Source organism: Melozone crissalis, unplaced genomic scaffold (assembly GCF_028551555.1).
Source record: "Melozone crissalis strain CALT ecotype California unplaced genomic scaffold, PUWL_Pcris_2 ptg000026l_1, whole genome shotgun sequence".
NCBI classification, from domain to species: domain Eukaryota; kingdom Metazoa; phylum Chordata; class Aves; order Passeriformes; family Passerellidae; genus Melozone; species Melozone crissalis.
The window spans coordinates 10345972-10364185 of record NW_026535804.1 but is presented as its reverse complement, the minus strand read 5'-3'; the positions used below and the strand labels follow the sequence as shown (position 1 = coordinate 10364185).

At 45.1% G+C, this 18214-nt stretch overlaps 2 protein-coding genes across 2 annotated transcripts in view; one reads left to right on the top strand and one right to left on the bottom strand.

Moving 5' to 3' along the window:
* Window positions 1-1349: 1349 nt before the first annotated feature.
* Window positions 1350-10062, bottom strand: PSMD12 (proteasome 26S subunit, non-ATPase 12). Its single transcript, XM_054278756.1, has 11 exons — window positions 9903-10062; window positions 7908-7967; window positions 7564-7692; window positions 6385-6492; window positions 5342-5446; window positions 4756-4905; window positions 4445-4579; window positions 3792-3904; window positions 3261-3435; window positions 2670-2747; window positions 1350-1795 (listed from the first exon to the last, which is right to left on the bottom strand). The coding sequence occupies exons 1-11, from the start codon at window positions 10008-10010 to the stop codon at window positions 1586-1588; spliced, it is 1371 nt and encodes a 456-aa protein (XP_054134731.1). The 5' UTR covers window positions 10011-10062; the 3' UTR covers window positions 1350-1585.
* Window positions 10063-15056: 4994 nt separating this feature from the next.
* The window catches only part of PITPNC1 (phosphatidylinositol transfer protein cytoplasmic 1), a 74767-nt gene continuing 71609 nt past the window's right edge, over window positions 15057-18214 (top strand). The window contains exon 1 of the mRNA XM_054278702.1: window positions 15057-15654. Within this exon, the coding sequence (XP_054134677.1) occupies window positions 15607-15654 (48 nt within the window). The 5' untranslated portion in view covers window positions 15057-15606. The remainder of the gene's footprint in view (window positions 15655-18214) is intronic.

Genomic DNA, 18214 nt, shown 5'->3' with positions numbered 1-18214 from the left:
AAAACAGGTCCAACATATCTGGTAGAAGCATCAGAGGTTTAAATGCTTGGGGTTGAAGATTCCAGACCAGACTTCAACTGGAAGGAAAATGTTTATGATAAGAATAGGGAGAGGCAAGTTCCCACTTCCCCTGATGACCCATTGTTTCCCTCTCTGACAGCTCCTGCCTCAGTTTGCAGATGATATATTGTTTTCTAAGCTATCTGTCCATTGTTCTGACAGCAGCCAGTCTTGCTCATGCAACTGAAACCTCCCAATGGTCAGAACATCCCATGCTCACAAATAATCATGACAAAATTTTAAACAACTTGTACAGCTGGGATTATAATACACTTAGGAAGTTGGATGGTAAACATTCTGTGCATTCTGCTCCTCTTCCTTCCCTTTCTGATAGTTCAGCTGCCTTTTTGTAGCTCAAATGCACTGAGCTAGATTGGTAAGGCTTTGAAAGTTAAGAGCCCTCCAAATTACACTCCCAAACTTCCCATCAGCTATGTCCAAAGTCAGCATTTCAAATGCAAATCACTGTTTACAAGCTTCCATCTTTTCCTGTCCCTTCAGACTTGCCTCACTCCAAATCCCTGTCTGGAGCCTCCCAATTTCTGTGTATTCACATGGAAAGAGCATTAGTCTGAATGAAGCTCGGTGTGCTTGTAAGGAGATGGGATTTATGCATGTCTCAATACATCATTTACAATTGTAGTCTCTACTTAATTAATTATGAACTGAATGGTTATGGCTAGCATTAAAAATCATTCTAAACCAGAGCAATTTCAACAGAAGTTCCATTGATTCTTACTACACTATTTGTTCTACCATTTTACTTCCTTATAAAAACAAACCAGGGGGAAAAGTCCACAGCTTCCCTCCATTACAAGGAGGTTAAAGTAAATAACACAACTTTATCTGCTCAGAATATAACACACTCATGATGAGAAGCAGCAGCTTCCAAGTGCCAGCTTAGCTAACTGATTAATTGCCATTGCAGCCCTTACAAACTGTACCAGCAAAGAAGGCAAAATCAGTGACTGGCAGCTAGCAGAGGTTTAGGTACTTATTGATGTATTGATTGCTCTGGCAGTTCAGAATTAATTAATAAATTCTAACTGTAGTACCAAATCATAAGAAACAGCATTATTCTTAAGCATAAACATCATTTTGTTCAAAGAGTATCTTGACATAACTTTACACTATTATCATTTCAAGTTACCTCTTTGTAAAACCCTAGGATTTTATTATTTACAGTATATCCTCTCAATCACAGCCTCAAAAACAGCCCTGTAATGAAATAACCACAGAATTATATGTTAGATAAGGGTTCACACTGAAAAAAAGAAATCACAAGGCTATTATTATACAGGCAATACAGTTTTATTCTGTTCTTTCACCAATTGTAGCAAAAACATTTAACAACTGAATGAATAATCAAGGGAACTTAATTGTCAGGAATTTCAGAATTATGTTCTAAATTTTAGACCAGGAAGGCTTGACAGGGAGAAAACAAACCATATACACACTTGTAATAATAGTCTCTATTATGAAGATTTAATGCCTTCTTTAAAAGCACTGAGATTATTGAGGCACCTTACTGCAGGTTATGGATCATCTCTTCTTTGGCAATGAGATGTGTGGTTTTGTTAACTAGGGCCATGAGGGAGTTGAGTTTGTGAGACCAGTCATTGAGTATATTGTTTGGGTCCTTAGGCCTCTGGAAATTGATAATTCCTGCCAGCCTGTCTACTTTAGCAAAGATGGTTTTGTTAACTACTAGGTTAGACAAGAACTCCTCCGATTCCTGCAAAGACAAACAGCACTAAGTCAAGAAAACAGCATTTTTACAAACCACCAGAGTTCCTCCCAAACAGCATGAAAGCACCAGGGACAAGATTTCCTTCATACACGAGTACAGCTGTAACAATATTGTATTTTAAAAATGAAGGACACTTTAATATTACACATGCTGGCAATGCAAGGTATTAGCACAAGCTATTAAAAAAAAAACAACAAAACCCTTTTGTTTCCTATTGATCTGTATCTGATGATCTTTCATAAAATTAATGTTTAATTTACAATCCCAGCAGACTTTTACACTTTGGAGTGCTTGGCTTCACAGATACCAGAACAAGGGATGTGGCAAGCAAGGCTTGGGAAAACCCCAGTGAATTACTGACCACTGCCAAAAAGGGTTGTTCTGGGTTTGTGGGAAAAGCAGATTCCATGAAAAGGGTAAAGCTTTTCATTTGCACTCAAAATACCAGGATGTGTCACTCTACTTGGAAAGCTCTTGAAAACACAAAGGGGGATGGCAGGAAGACCCCTCCACCTTTGTTCCCAAAGTGCCAGCACCCACGAACAGGGACATTTCCAGGTGAAGGACCCTCTCTTCAGCTGGCTCTCATCACCCATTGAAAAGAACCTTTTACCACTGAAACACCAACAAGGAGCTCCAGCATTTACACAAAGCCTTGAACATAAATGAACTTCTAAGAGCAGCTTTTGCCTTATGGGCATGTGCATCATGAAACTGAGTTTAAGGTTTAATGAACAGTTTTCCAACTCCCATAAAGGCAGAAAATCAAATCAAACAAGAACATTACTCTGCTGAATAATCACATCTCTGCCACAAACACACCCCCTTATGAGAGAAGGACGAGCAAAGCAAGACTTACATCAACAGACAGATCCAGGAGCTGTGCCATTCTCTTCATTGTAATTCTGGTATAATACTTAGCCATTATTCTAATATTCTGGAATAAAAGTGTTCAGAGTAGAGGGTTATGTGCAAAAAATAATTGAAGCAGGCTGCAAAAATATAAAAGTCCATGTTAAAAGGAGATTAGGAACTGTAGTGCTCTAATGGCAGTCCAGCATGGGGGACAGGAGGGGTTGTGAACAAACAGCTCTGTTGCTGGTGGAAGGTATAAAAGTCTCTACATGATAAATTATTAAGAAAAGAAATAAACCAATTATGAATTTAATACAAAGCAAGACTTTCAGATTTATGCTTTATTGAAACATGAATGCTAAATCTCATTTTAGTGCAATATGGTCTTTTTGGTGGCAACTATGCCAAATATAAACATACAATAAAGAGATGCAAGCAAATAAAACTTGAAATACAACACAAAAGAAAAGAGACCTCACCTGCTGCTTTATTAGTTACTTTTTTGTATTCTTTGTGATTAAAATACAGCAAGCAGAAAGCATTTTTAGCTGAGGCACTGAGTAAAAAGCTGATGTTCACAGACACTGATACTTACATGTTCCACAACTCTGTTCTTTAAATCTTTCCATCTCTTTTCACCTTCCTCTGTACAGCCAAAAACATCTGTTGCAGGACTGTCAAGGGATCCTTCTCTCAACTCCTTCCCATATTCTTCAACTAGGGCACTCCACCTCATCAGCTCCATGGTGGTAAATAGTTTTAGGAGGTCTCTAAATGGTTTAGTACAGTTGTGTTACAATCCTGTATTAATAAGCCTGGTTCATACTTAAAATAGATCAAAGGCATAATTTTAAATGTTTTATTCTTATTACCATAAATAAGGGGGGCAGCTAAAGTCAGACTTTTTCTAACAAAGATCTTTCTCTTACAAGACACAGAACATTTATTTTTACATGCATTTAGTTACATTTATTTTCACATAGAACAACCATGACATTTTCGCAGTATTCCTAATCCAGCATTAAATTCAGACTTGCTTACAGCAGATCCAGCATAAAGAGATTTACTTGCACTGTTAGGGAGAGACTTTTTAATCTAAGAACTGGTAATTAGAAAGGATACTTACTTATACTTGGGGATTTCTTCTAGCTTTTTGTCACTACTAATTCTGTGCACCAAATCAGACTGTTCATTGTCATAAGGTGAAAGAATAACATAAAGAACAACGCTCTTCAGTGCCTGTTCAAGAGGAAAGAGTCTGGTTTATTTCCCATAATTAAACAGAGGAATTGCCAAAAGTGATACAAAGCTTAAGAGTTTAATATGTAGAAGATTTAAGCTCAGTGTACTAAGAAATTAAGGTGAAATTGATGCTATCTTTCAGAAATGAACTGTGGGACATTTAAATTGACACAGATTAACCAAAATTCTAGTATTTCAAATAAACACATGAAGAAAAAAACTTTTTCAAACATGAAAGACATCTGTACTGCACACACAGCACCACTGAGACCACACTTGCACAGCTGTTTGTAATCTCTACACTTGTATGAAACAGTTCAGACATTGTCAGTTTCAAAGGTAACAAAATGAAAATGTTGATTAAAACATTCTTTTGAAATCAACTCCATCATCTGTTTTCAACTAACCAATTTGTTAATACAACCATTTAAATAAAAACAGACTGATGAGCCATTTCATCCTCTGTACACTGATGTGGTAAGAAACGGGGATTTGTCACATGGAAATGCAGTGATTTTGAAGGGAAAGTTTTTTTACCTGTTGCCACTTTTCACTTTCAGCCTGGATGCAGGGAGTGTCATAAATGGCTCTGTAGTGCTTACAGATGGAGAGGTAGGAGCCTTCATGTTGATCCAGCTGGATCATTAAGTTGTAGTATTTCAACTTTAGTTTCTGAAACAGTATCGAAAAGTCCAATTAACACAGCTCCATGACATGCAAATGGAATCAGCTGAACCCCAGAAAACAGAGGGATTTAAATAAATACACTTGGACCTGAAGAGAGGCCAGTCAGATTAAAATTTGGGTGGGGGGAGGGATAAAGGGTAAGAAATCCTCCAATCACTTACTTCTGTGTTTTCTTCTTGAAAAAATTTTGTATTAATTTTTTTGCTGATAATTTGAGTCCGAATATAATCCTTTACAGCTAGGCAGAGTCTCATCTGCTCCAAGATAAATTCTACACGTTCTTTCTTTTCCATTGAACCGTAGGTTTCCACCTGAAATGAAATTATAACAAATTAATATTGCCAAAGCCAAATTAAGTGAAGGCTTAACTGTGCCAGAAGAGTGGGAGGCACTCTGGAGGGGGAACACACCAAAACAAAGCAACAGAAGAAAAGCTACTACAGAGCAAGTGAAAATGGAATAAGGGTAATTCAATTTTAATTATTGCCCCCACTTACACCAAGGAATCCACCAAGACTAAACTCAATGCACTAAGTAGAGAACTGAAATCTACTTTCCAAGTGGAAGATATTCTATGTAACCCAGCCATGAGATTAATAAAAGTTAAAGCTGAACTGCACTTTCACTAACAATAGTTCATCTCATTCCAGGCATTTCTGCAAGCGTACCTGATTCAGTTTCTAACAATCTGAGAACAGTCAGAATTAATTGCTATTGCTGATGCAGTTCTGAGCTCTGAGGTGTTACCTGCAACTCCTGCAGAATGGAGGCAGCCTCCTTCACCTCCCCGTTCTGCTCCTTTATTGTTGCAAGTGTCTTTGTCAGGCGAGCGCGTTCGATTTCCACGTAGATCTGAGGGCAGGAGGAAGAGTTTAAACACTGGAATTCTCTGAAGAGGAGTGCAGACTCTGAGACTGCAACCCCACTGGAAATACACCTGATGCTGTCATCACACAACCACTTTATTTGTTGTGCATCCATCCACAACACTGGCACTGTCCACAATACGCACTGATGAAATACGATGGATAACTGACACACAAACTTTTTTGGCCCAAATTAATCCAAAAATTAATGTCTACACTGATCTATGACTCCTTCAGCAAACACAAGGGATGTGGACTGTGAATACAGTATTGCATATCTTGTCTGCTAGAATATATTGAAAGATCTGGGAAGTCACACTTTAATGGTTAATGTGTAGTAAGCACCACCCTTTGAATTATTTCACTTACTCCTAACCAGCCATGAATCAACAAGACTTGATCATTAACCATTTAGACTAACAGACAGAAGTCATAAAATTGACACAAATTTGCCTAAATCGGAATTCTTTCTTTTCTTAAAGTAAAAGGAATGCAATATAAGTAACTCACTTGGTATCACCTTCTGGTTATCATAACTATATGTAACACCTTGCTAAGTGCAGGAGAAGTTAAATTAAACCTGCTCATTTCCCTGGCAAATTCAAATACATAACATTTTAAAATGTGAAAAGGAAATGGCATTTTAGAATTTTGAAATGTTTTTCCTACTATATTAATCAGTAACACAACCAGATACCTACATCATAGAAACATGAGCAGTGTTTCAGCATGTGATTTAAATAAGGAAAATATCTGCAGTCTTTTGGAAGGAAATAAACTACCTGGCTTCTCAGGGTAATTTAAAAATTAGTTTTAATCTTACTTACACAAGATTAAAAAATAATACTAAGAAACTGTATTTTTAAAGAAGGCAAACATTTTTATTCTACCTTTTAGACACAGAGTCTTAAAACAAAACCTTACTTTTCCTTCTGTGACCATCCGCAACGTGTCGATCAAGCGCAGTTTCACTGGCAAGTCTGTGATTTCTTCAACGTAAGTGCAGCACTGCTGGACCATTTTAGCAACTGCCTGGTATGAAAACAGAGGGGAAAAACACACTGTGGTTTCAGATTTGTCTAATGAAGTCAAGCTGTAACACTCAGAGTAAGTAATAAATAGTTTCACATCCCACTGAAGAGACTCATTTAGCAAACAGCACACAAGACACATCTCCTCTTTGGATTCATGGAGATGTGTACAGTGATGCCACAGACTGATGCTACAAGGCAAACATGATGCTGTTCTGTCATTTTTTCACCTCAGTTTTTTCAATATTGAAAATAATCCAAGCCATGCACTTCTATCCTGAAAAGCAACTCCTCTTCTGCCAAATCCACAGGACTCACATGGACTGGCAGAACTTCTCTGCTTGCCCTAAGACCTGCACGGCTGAAGAGATCTGTACCTCCTCTTAACTGTGTGCTCTACCCTCTCTCCTTGGAACAGCTGCAGATTCCTCAGGAAAGGAAGGAGGAGGGAGGATTTCTTCCTTCATGGGAATGTGCACTTCCAGTAACAAGGCTGGCAAACCTGGTAAAATTATTATTAAAATACCTACTTCTAAAAAAAAACCCAGAATTAAACTTCTAGAAATGTCTTCCTCAAGAAGTTCCTCAAAATTCAACTGGAACAATCCATGCCTTCAGCTACAGTCTGTGCAAACTGAACTGTACTCCTACTTTTACACACACTAGTGAAGATCCTGCACACTGAATGACAGATAACCTTTTCCTTCCTGAAGCAATGATGCCATTAAAATCACCTGCTGCTCAAACTGAACACACAGAGTACAATAAACTTCACACTGCCCTAAATGCAAGTGCTTTATGCCAAGGTATACCAGTTTCAAAAGCAAGCATGCAAAGCACACATTTCATGTGAGCACAATAAAATGCAGTAACTCTGTTTAATATATATCTGAACAAGGAATATGGAATATCTGAATAATTAACAAGGAATATGTCTGCAATACACACTGAACAGAGTGCAAAAATGAACCACCATCTTTACACAGAAAGTTCCTACACACATGGGGAAACCAGAGACATAATACAGCTCCAAAATACAGTTTCATTTTTTGTTTCAAACAATTAAATTCACCTGTTTTAACTGACTTCTTCTCTTTGATAGAAGAATAATATTTTCATTAAGAGCATCCCAGTCTTTAGCTTCATAACACATTTTCACTATGGCAACCAAGATCCGGGATGTGGAGACCATGTCAGAAGCCTGGAACAGACCAAGAGTGTGTTAGAGACAGGACCAACAACTGCAGCCTTCAGCACAAAGGGGAAAAATCATTGGGGCTGGTCTCGCTGATTTGCTTTTTAAAAAAAGAAGGACTGATACTCCAAGGATACTCCAAGGATACTCCAAGTGCCTTGACTTTAACCCAGTGGAACATGAGGTGTGTGCACATCCCAGCATCCCCACGCACCACTCACCGTCCGTGTTTGTTTCTCCAGGGAGAGAAGGTTTTCAATGACTTCCTGCAATCTTCCTTCCTAAGAACACAGGCAAACAATTATCTCAGTGAGTTCAGAACACAATTCAGTTTAAACTGAGAGTAAATAAATAAAAACACAGACCGGCCTGTACACTACTTTTTCCCTTAAAAAATGCAAGCATAGCACTTACTTTAAATACACAGTTCTACACAGAGATAAAACTGGAGAGGTACCAGTTTCATTTTCACACAACACATGCTCTGAGTTGTCTGCCTCAGGAGAGAAACCTGGCAAGTTTCAGACAGGTTTGGTGAGCTCACACTCACTGAGCTGCATGGAAAATTCATTTCTTCTCTGGCCAAAACAGAGTTTTCAGTGAGATCAGATATGCAATTAAATACCTTGGCCAAAAAAAAATCTTCTCCTATGACTTTCACCCATATTCATATCTTAATTACAGCGTATTAAACAAAGCATTAATTACAAGCTTTACAGGCTAAGCATGGAATTCTAATAGTTCTGGTTTTGGAGAAGTTTTCAGAACTGTATTTGCCTTTGTTTGGAGGATTGTAAGATACTACAATGTACTTTTAGTCCTAAGCCACAAATCCTAGCAAATAGCTAGTTAAAAAAAAACTTAATATGGGTGAGTTTGTAACAGCCCATGGCAATGGTGGGGCTGCAAAAAAAATTAGAAACTAGAAACAAAAAATGGTCAGAAAATTGAAAGTTGTTTCTAAAATATTCCAGCTGAAATATTTTAGACTACATATAATAGCTTGTCAAGGATGTGATCTTACTGCCACAGAGTTGATGTGTTTTGCACAATGAAACATGGCCATGGCGTCCATTCCTTTGCAGAGCTGTGCCTGTGGGATGAAATCCCTGTGCCTGCTCTCCATATAATAATCTTAAAATAATCTAAGATGTAATTTATTTATCTTAAGGTTACTGCCTTCAGAACTGTACAACATGAGTGTTTTTCACATGAGACACGTGGATCAATCAGAGCAGCATGTGAAGTGTCAGATGCCATCCTGCTGGGCCAACAGCAACAACAGGGAACCCGTGGCTGCCCCACCCCTGAAGTGTTCAAGCCCATCTAAACTTGTGGAAGGTGTCCCTGCCCACGGCAGTGAGTGGAATGAGATGAGATTAAGGCCTCTTCCAACCCAAACCATTCTGGGATTCCATGGTTCTGTCTTTTCTGAGATCTGAGCTGTACAAGAATCTCCAGGCCACAGAACTTTTCTATAAAACACCGATGCTGCATCGCTATGAACCCCTGGAACACACCCTGCGGTCACCGGGGCGAGCTCGCAGCGTTGTTTACTGAGGCCAAGGAGGCAGGGACGGCCCCGGAGCCCGTCCTGGCCCTGTGCCTCCATTCCAGCTCCCCGGGGCTCGCAGGTACCCGAGCTTGGGGATGCCCAGCGCAGCCTGTCCAACCTGACCCGGACCTGTTCCACGCAGGCAGCTCTGGCGCACAGAGCCCGGGCTGAACAAGCGATTCCGGGGAAGAGCCGCGGCCTCTGCTGTGGACCGAGACCCTCTGGTCTCCTCACCCGCGAGCTGCGCCCCGAAACCTCGTCCTGTCTCAAATCACAGAACAGGCTGAGTTGGACGGAACCCAAAGGATCATCGAGTCCATCTCCTGGCCTTGGTTCTGCACAGGACATCCCTAGGAATCCATTTATTTGACAGTGCTGTCTAAACATCCCATGAGCTCTGGCAGCGCTGGGGCCGTGACCGCTGCCCTGGAGAGCACTTTCAGTGTTCGGCCACCAAGCTCCCTCCTGGTCACCCTTCCACACAGCCCTGGAACGGCGGAGCCGTTCACTCCTTCCCCTCCTCAGCACGGCACGGAGAGGCCGCGATGGGAGCCGCACCGGGGCAGGATGCGGCCATGGCTCGCTCCGTGCCGCCTCCACGCGCGGCCTAGCGCGCCATGACTCAGCCCGTCCGCCCCGCCAGGCTCCTCTCCCGCCTCACCTGCGCCAGCCGCTCGCACTCGGGCAACCGCTGGTCCACGGTCGCGCTGTAATCCACCTCCATTTTGACGATGCGGCCATCGGCCCGCTCCGCGCCGCCGTCCGCCATGTCCGCCCGTTCCGCCGCCTCAGCGCTCACCGGAACCGGCCGGGCCCGCGCGCAGGCGCGCCGGGGGCAGCCCCGCCGAAGGGCCCCACGCCGCGGCAAGCAGGCACTGCCGTGGGCACCCCCGGCCGCCTCAGGACCCGCAGGGGGGAGGTGCCACCTGTGAGGGGACCCCACCGGCCGCGGCCCCTCTGATGGGAGCGGGGCCGCGATCTGCGTTTCTGAGGGGATCTGCCCTTCAACCCGCCCCTCTGAGGATATCTGCCCTTCAACCCGCCCCTGTGAGGGCATCTGCCCCTCAGCCCACCCTTCTGAGGGCATCTGCCCCTCAGCCCACCCCTCTGACGGGATCTGCCCCTTAATCCTCTCCTCTGAGGGGATCTGCCCTTCAACCGGGCCCTCTGAGGGGATCTGCCCCTCAACCCGCCCCTGTGAGGGCATCTGCCCCTCAGCCCACCCTTCTAAGGGGATCTGTCCCTCAGCTCGCCCCTCTGAGGGCATCTGCCCCTCAAACCGCCCTTCTGAGGGGATCTGCCCCTCAACCCCCTCCTCAGATGTACCACTGAACCCGCTTCTCTGAGGGAACCCACCCCGTCCACGTCCCTTCTGAGGGGACTGGGACGGCGATCAAACATGAGGGGATCTGCTCAGAAGGCGGATCCCGTACCTGCTCCTCTGAGGGGTTCCCCCCTCAATCCGGCCCTCTCAGGGCACCCAGACCGCTGAATGGATCTGCCCCTCAATCCGCCCCTCTGAGCCCCAGCCTGGCGGGGAACTCCCCGGCACCCACAAAGGGGAGCTGTGAGTTGGTGCCAGATGTGGCGGTGACATCTCCCAATGACATCCCGCAGTGACATCCCCCGGAGTGCAGTCACGGCCGCGGTGTGCCCCTCAGCACGGCCACGAGGGGACACAGCTCCCACAGGCGCGGTGTTGCTCGGGGGTGGTGAGGCAAGAGGATGGTGGGTTTGTGTTCTCCCACTTTTGGGGACAGCCGGGCCATGTGGGCACACCTCAGGTGTGGAGCACTCTGGGTTCTGTAGCTGCTGTTTCACCTTGGGGATTTCACTTAAGTCTGTATCTCATTCCATACTTAAGTCTTTTAATATCTAGCCTTGCTGGAGAGGTGGAGGAAAAGTGTGACACACCATGGGTTTTAAGGGCACAAGGATCCTGATCTAGACAGTGTTGTACAGTCAATGTGTTTGAAAAGTTGTGAGATGTTGGTGCAAAGCCTTGCGTGCAGGTGGCCATCATCTCCCAGCACAATTTCATACACTACAGAAGATTCATTCTCTGGGGAAATCCAGAAAAACTCCCTCATGTGTGCAAGCAAACCTCAAATACTCGGGGAACACCCTGAATCAGAATCACAGAATGGTTTAGGTTGGAAGGGACTTTAGGATCACCTAGTTCCAACCACCTGCCATGGGAATCTTTGGATGGTATTTAGGATTTCCAGAAAGAAGTTACCACAAAATTACATTTTGTGCTGTGTTACTTTCAGATCACACTGTACACAGACCAACATGTTAACGTGGCAAAGGGGTGTTTGAGATAACTGGTTTAAATCTTTTGTTGACAGAATTAAGACTGAGTTCCTACATCTGCTGCACTGGTGTAAATTCAGAGTAATTCAATTAAGAGAATACAGAGCTCCAATATTGTATATTTGCAACTATGTCTGATACATGCCTTCCAATTAGCACAGCACAGATCATGAGCTTTGAATCACTTTCTGTTTGAACACAAACTTGATTTGAAAACTCTGCCAACAGAATTTATCCATTATCCTTAATCATTTTTACTTCATTTCAGTTGACTTAGGTACTGAAAATACATGCATGTATCACACAGAGTGTATCAGTTGTTCTTCCCTAACTCTGGCCATTTACAAATTTTTATGGAGCTTTTATTTTTACAACCTCATTCTTTTAGCTCATGGTAATATTAGTATATTTTTACAGGTGATGGATTGGGAGTGATGGCTTCCAGGGAGGTTAAAAGTCACATGCTAATCTAATTGAACATAGTCCCATACACAGTAATTTGGTTCAGACAAGTGAGTGAAAGTGGAAGGAAATAAATGCCTTTTGCAATTGCTGAGTTTTTTTACCTGCATGGGTATGCTGGGAAAGGAGGAAGCAGCTGTTGCCTCCAATACAGAGTCCCTGAGTGGCTAAAAAAGAAACTAAATTCTTATTCAAAAATCCTTAGTGAAACACCCAAACAGCTTGGCTCTGTCTCTTACTCTGAAGTGACACTTTGCTGACAGAAGTCCATCTGGAGTTCATACTCAGCACAATTTAACATATGGGCTTTTTTCCCCCAGGTCAGAAATGAACAATGCGTGAAAAATGTCTCATTTTCACAACAGAGCATCCAGAGCACGCTGCAGAGGTAAGACTAAAAATTTCTGCCAATTCCTGGGAATCAAAACCCAAAACTGAGGCAGGAATGCTTGGCAGGCACTCCTGGCTTGTGGGAGCTGCAAGTTTTGTGTCTCAGCATGATCCCTGGGAAGCATTTGGGGAGTGTGCTTTGGAAAGAGTCTGGGCACTCCCAGCAGGAGTAGGGGATATCCTTGGGGTCACTGCTTTCCCCCAGCAGGGAGTTGTGAGGGATATCCTTGGGGTCACTGCTTTCCCCCAGCAGGGAGTTGTGGGGGATATCCTTGGGGTCACTGCTTCCCCCCAGCAGGGAGTTGTGAGGGATATCCTTGGGGTCACTGCTTTCCCCCAGCAGGGAGTTGTGAGGGATATCCTTGGGGTCACTGCTTTCCCCCAGCAGGGAGTTGTGAGGGATATCCTTGGGGTCACTGCTTTCCCCAGCAGGGAGTTGTGAGGGATATCCTTGGGGTCACTGCTTTCCCCAAGACTGAAGAATGTTTTGCTGCAGGTATGGGAATTGGTCTTGGTTTCCATTTTGAGCAGGTTCTGTATTTGACACGCTGCTTTCTGCAGATCTTGGTTAATGCACATAGAGCTGTAACGTTTGCTTTATGCTGAAATCATAAACTAGTTTAAGTCTTTCTCCTGGTTTTACTGAAATCACTGTCCTTGCCTATTTTTGGGTAGCATCAAGGCCCCATGCCAAGTTCAGGTTCTTTTACAATGTGTTTCAGCAGAAACCAGAAATATTGTTCCCAGTGGAAGAAACCACTAAAAAAGCACTTAAAACTGAAGAATGCTTTAGATCTGAATGAGGATTGCCTCTCATCTGTGGGTAATACCACAGAGTCACAGAACCACTGTGGATGAAAAGACTTTTAAGATCATCAAGTCCAACTTGTCAGCCCAGCACCACCACTATGTGCACCACTAAACCAAGTCCCCAGGTGCCACATCCAAACAACTTTCTTTTGACACTTCTGGGGATGGTGACTCCACCACCTCCCTGGTGGTGACAGCCTGTTCCAATGCTTCACAACCCCATGAAGAATTTTTTAGCTGGCCCCTCCTGCAGGGCGTTGTGGAGAGCCAGAAGGTTCCCCCTGAGCCTCCTTTTCTCAGGCTCCAGCTCCCTCAGCCACCCCTGGTCCTCCAGGCTTCCCCAGCTCCATTCCCTTCTCTGGACACGCTCCAGCATCTCCATGTCCTTCCTGCAGTGAGATATCACAAGGTATTGCCTTGGGTTTGCTGTTTTGCTTGGAATTCCAGGAACACACAGTACCAATATTATGAATTACAGCCACAGTTTCCATATTTATAAATGGCTGTGTCAGATTTGAGACAGAAGTCTCATTAAACACATTGTTCATACCTCAGTTGAAAATCCAGACTGTTAATAGAGCTCTCAGATTTTTTATTTCTTTGTGTAGGTGTTTGCACTTCCCTGGGAAGGCAGGGATGTGAAATATTGTGCCATTATTGCAAGGGGCTGGCAAACAGACGTTGCTGGCTCCAGGAGATGGCACTGTGTCCTCTGGGCTGAGAATTATACCCACAGCTCTGAAATGTACATACAGAACCAATGAAATTCTGAGGGGCTTTTGCTCTTTCTTGTTATGAAACACACATTTCATTGTAGACCTAAATTCCCCTTTAACTGTCCCAAATACAGTATTTCATCACTTTTATATTTTGCAAATAACTGCTATGTGAGTGCAGATGTATATTTTACATTATCTGTGCAGTGTCTTGGGCTTTGCTCTTACAGTGCTTCTCTGCAATCCAATGAGTGGCTTTGTAGCCACTGGGAGAACAGCAGAAACAGCAGGATGAGCATTTTAAACATGAAATGCTGAGGTTGTGTAACAGTTTGGGGTTCCCAGGTAGTTTCAGAATTGAGTTCCTGTGCATTTCAGGTTGTAACTTAATGATGGGTAAATTTCTCTGAAAAACACAACCCCCAATATTAACAAACTATTTCACTGACAAATTCCTCATTGAAGGAGTGGGGTGAGACCTCCTAAAACAGTTCTGGCTAGGAGGGAGGCATTTTTTCATTGAACTTTCTGTGTGTCATTTTTAAGTAAAAAAAACGATATGAAAAAAGGGGTTTATTTGTGCTGCAAAATGTGCTGGCTGATAGCGGAGGGTTGACCAGAAGGGAAATGGGTGAGGCCTCCACATCCTGTGTATGTCCGCACCGAGCCCACGCTGTCCTTTCCTTTCATTTTGTACCCGAGGCTCACGGGCTGGCCGCTCCTGCACGGGGGTGTAAATGCTCTGCAAGGTGCCTTGTCACGCGTAGGGCAATAAACTTCCAAACCCCGACAAGTCTTCGCGGCAGAATGAACTGAAATCGCGAATTCTTGGGGCTCCGCGTTGCCGGTGTCCCCTTGCGGGAGGCGCGGGCGGGCGCTGCCCGGAGCCCCGCGGGCCGGCCCCGCTGAACCCGCCCGAGCGGCGGCGGCCGCTGCCCCCCCGCCGGCCCCCTCCCTCCTTCCTGCCGCCCCGCTGATGTCAGCCGAGCCCCGCCGGGGCCGCCGCCGCTCCGCGCCCGCCCGTGAGCACCCCCCGGCCGCGGCTGCGCCGGGGAAGCCGCGGCCGCCCGCCCGCCTGAGCGCCGCGCTGCCCCCCCTGCCCTCCCCCGAGCCCAGCGGGAGCCGCGGCGGCCGCAGCCGCGTTGCGGCGGGGAGGTGGGAGCCGCGTTTGGCAGCCGGGGAAGGCAACGTTATAAAAAGCCTTTGTCTTGGGAATCGGCATCGCATCTCTCCTGCCGCCCGACGTGCTGCCGGCGGGGGCGAAAGCCACATTTTCGGCTCGTTTGTTCTTTTCGCCGCCCCAGGCATGTCTTGACACAGCCGCGAGAGAGCTCGGCGTTTCCATGCACTTCCGACGGATGTCTTCGGCTGGGGCGAGAGCGGTGGGGGTTTGAGACTTTGTAGCGTATCTCGGTGCGAGCGTCCGTGAGATTCCCATGATCGCAGTGTGAAGGAGGAAGAACTGGGAGAAAGAAGCGGTTGTGGTGGTTTCTCTTCTTGCTGGGTCAGCCTTCCTGGATGGTTGCATTGCTGTCTTGTGGACACATTGTCAAGCGCGCACAGAGAAAAGAGGCTTAATTCTTTCCCCCCGTGTTTGGTTTCCGTCGTGATCTCTGTGCAGAAATCACCACTTTTCTCCCAGTTCGCCGGTCCGCACTGAGCAGCAGGAATATGCTCATGAAGGAGTACCGGATCTGTATGCCTCTGACAGTTGAAGAGGTAAGATCCGCGCTCGTACCGGAGAGGCTGTTCCTTACCGAGCCTTTGCTCTTGCAAGGCGAATTGAGGTTATATTTGTTTTGCTGAATATTTTTTCTTCGTGTAATGAACTTAGTCGGAGATGACTGGTTAGAGAGGAATGTTTTTATTGGAAAATATAGGAATCCTGCAGGAATGAAGGTAACTTTAGTGTATCAAAAGCATTGTGTCATCAAAATATTGATTATAAAGATTTTCCAACCAGACTTTTAAGAGGAATTTCATGCATATTTGCAAGGGAATGTTTTGTGCTGAAACTTCTATGTGATAAAGCGTTTGTCCAAAACCCAGATTCTAATAATATTTCACCTTTACTTAAAATACCCTCGCAGCTGAACATGGCTTGAAACTCCAGTACAGGTAGGGAAGAGAGGCGATCATTTATTAGTAAAACTTTTGTCATTTAAAGAAGTCATTGAAAGTCAAACAGTTCTTTGTCGGTGTTCTGAACTCTGTGTTAGAAACATTATGTTTTTATTTATCTGCAGGCATCCCACCTGCTCACTGTATTAATTAAGACAGTAATACCCACACGGAGTACACGTGCTCCGGAGTTACTGGTGCTCATGCGGTGTTTGTGGGTGCAATTGGGTGCCCAAAGGCCTGATGGCGTTTGGAAAGGAGATGGTGCTTGATGGTTTCGTGTCCTGCAAGTACAAAACACCTCGGTATTGTCTTATTTGGCCATTTCTGCTGCGGATTGGGCATCGCGGGGGGGAGCGAGCCCTCTCTGAGCGCGCATTTTGCGCCGAGCTGCGCGCAAAGTTCCGCTGGTCCCGCGGGCGGCGCTGGGACCGCCAGGGGGCGCCCGGCTCCGGCCCCGCCAGGGCCACGCTCCGACCGTGCCACGGCCCCGTCACGGCCCCGCTCCGACCGTGCCACGGCCCCGCCACGGCCCCGCTCCGACCGTGCCCCGGCCCCGCCACGGCCCCGCTCCGACCGTGCCACGGCCCCGTTCCGGCCCCGCTCCGACCGTGCCCCGGCCCCGCCACGGCCCCGCTCCGACCGTGCCACGGCCCCGTTCCGGCCCCGCTCCCACCGCGCTCCGACCGTGCCACGGCCCCGCTCCGGCCCCGCTCCGACCCTGCTCCGGCCCCGCCACGGCCCCGCCGGAGGGTCCCAGCCGAGGGTCCCGGGCGGAGCGCCCCAATTCTCTCATTACCCCGCTAATTAATGCACACATTTGTTCTTTGGCTCCATCCAGGCGAGTGTTTTGCCGCACAGTTTTATTTTTTCCAATATGTGTGCAGAAGTCCTCGCGGGTGTGAACAGAGTAGTCGTCTCAATGGTTTTTTTGTCCGTATCTTCAGATTTGGCAAATTAACAGTCCTCTAAAAGTCAGAATTGGAACTGCCAAATATTTACTTCAGGCTGCTCAGGAAATTCCTTTTGCTGGGAGCAGGAGCTAAAACCACCATATACATGAACTTACATAGACATAGGTTTAATTCTAACATGTTTCCATCCAAGCTATATCAAATGCTGTGATACTGGATGGCATTTTTCTTTCAATACATAATTTTCTTTGTTTATTGCATTACTCTAATGTAGACAACATTTTATCCAAGCCAGTTCCTGATGTCCTTAGACTACCACACTTAGTTAATATCAGTTCATTACATCATCAGAAGGGAGCAGATCTAATTTATTTTGAAACATTATTGTTAAACAAGGTTTCCAGATGCAGAAAAGTTCAAAAATCTTCCAAAACAGGAATGGTTGATTCATGATGAGGCAGAAGGCAATGGTGGATGTCATTTGTTCTCTAGAATGTTAACAGAATTAGTAAAGATACTCGATTTTCTGGTTTCTCTTATGTTGAATCATCCATTATTTAATCCAAGCACAGTAGCTGAGATGCCTGAATGAGGAACCTAGAACATATCTGATGTTTAGGATCAATTTAATTGTTATAAAATGAACCAGGACAAAATTTTAAAATTAGCAAATACCTTATTTTTTTATGGTATTTGCACACTAAAGAGGTCCCACACTGTATTTCTCATGGTGGTTCATCTTTGTGACGTTTCTTGCAGTCTCAGGAAGGTGGTGTTATCTTATTTTTACCCTCAGTTGCACATTAACTACCAACACAGTGAGATTTTTTGCCATCTGTGTAGAACAAGGTGCTGCATTGTGCACTTGTCAGGAGAACATCATGGGGCAATGCTCACCCTTCCAAAGGCAGGAGCATTTTGGTTCTAAGAGGCCCAAAGTGCCTTCTGCAGGGTACAAGTGACTCTGGAGTTCAGTGGGCTCAGGGGGAAAGGCAGATCCCACAGGAGCTGCAATGTCCTGCACACTCTGGTGTGCAGTGCCACTTGGGGACCTGGCCTGCAGGGACACCACTGGCAGTTCAGCACCCAAGAATTTTTGAGGTCCTCCCTCAACAGGTGTGGGAAAAATGCAGTACAACAGCATGGCTTCCCTTTTTATGCTGTTTCTCTCACATAGACTTAATAAACTCTGTTTTTTCTGTTGTTTGGATGTTCTGCCTTTCATCCTGTGCACTTTATTCATA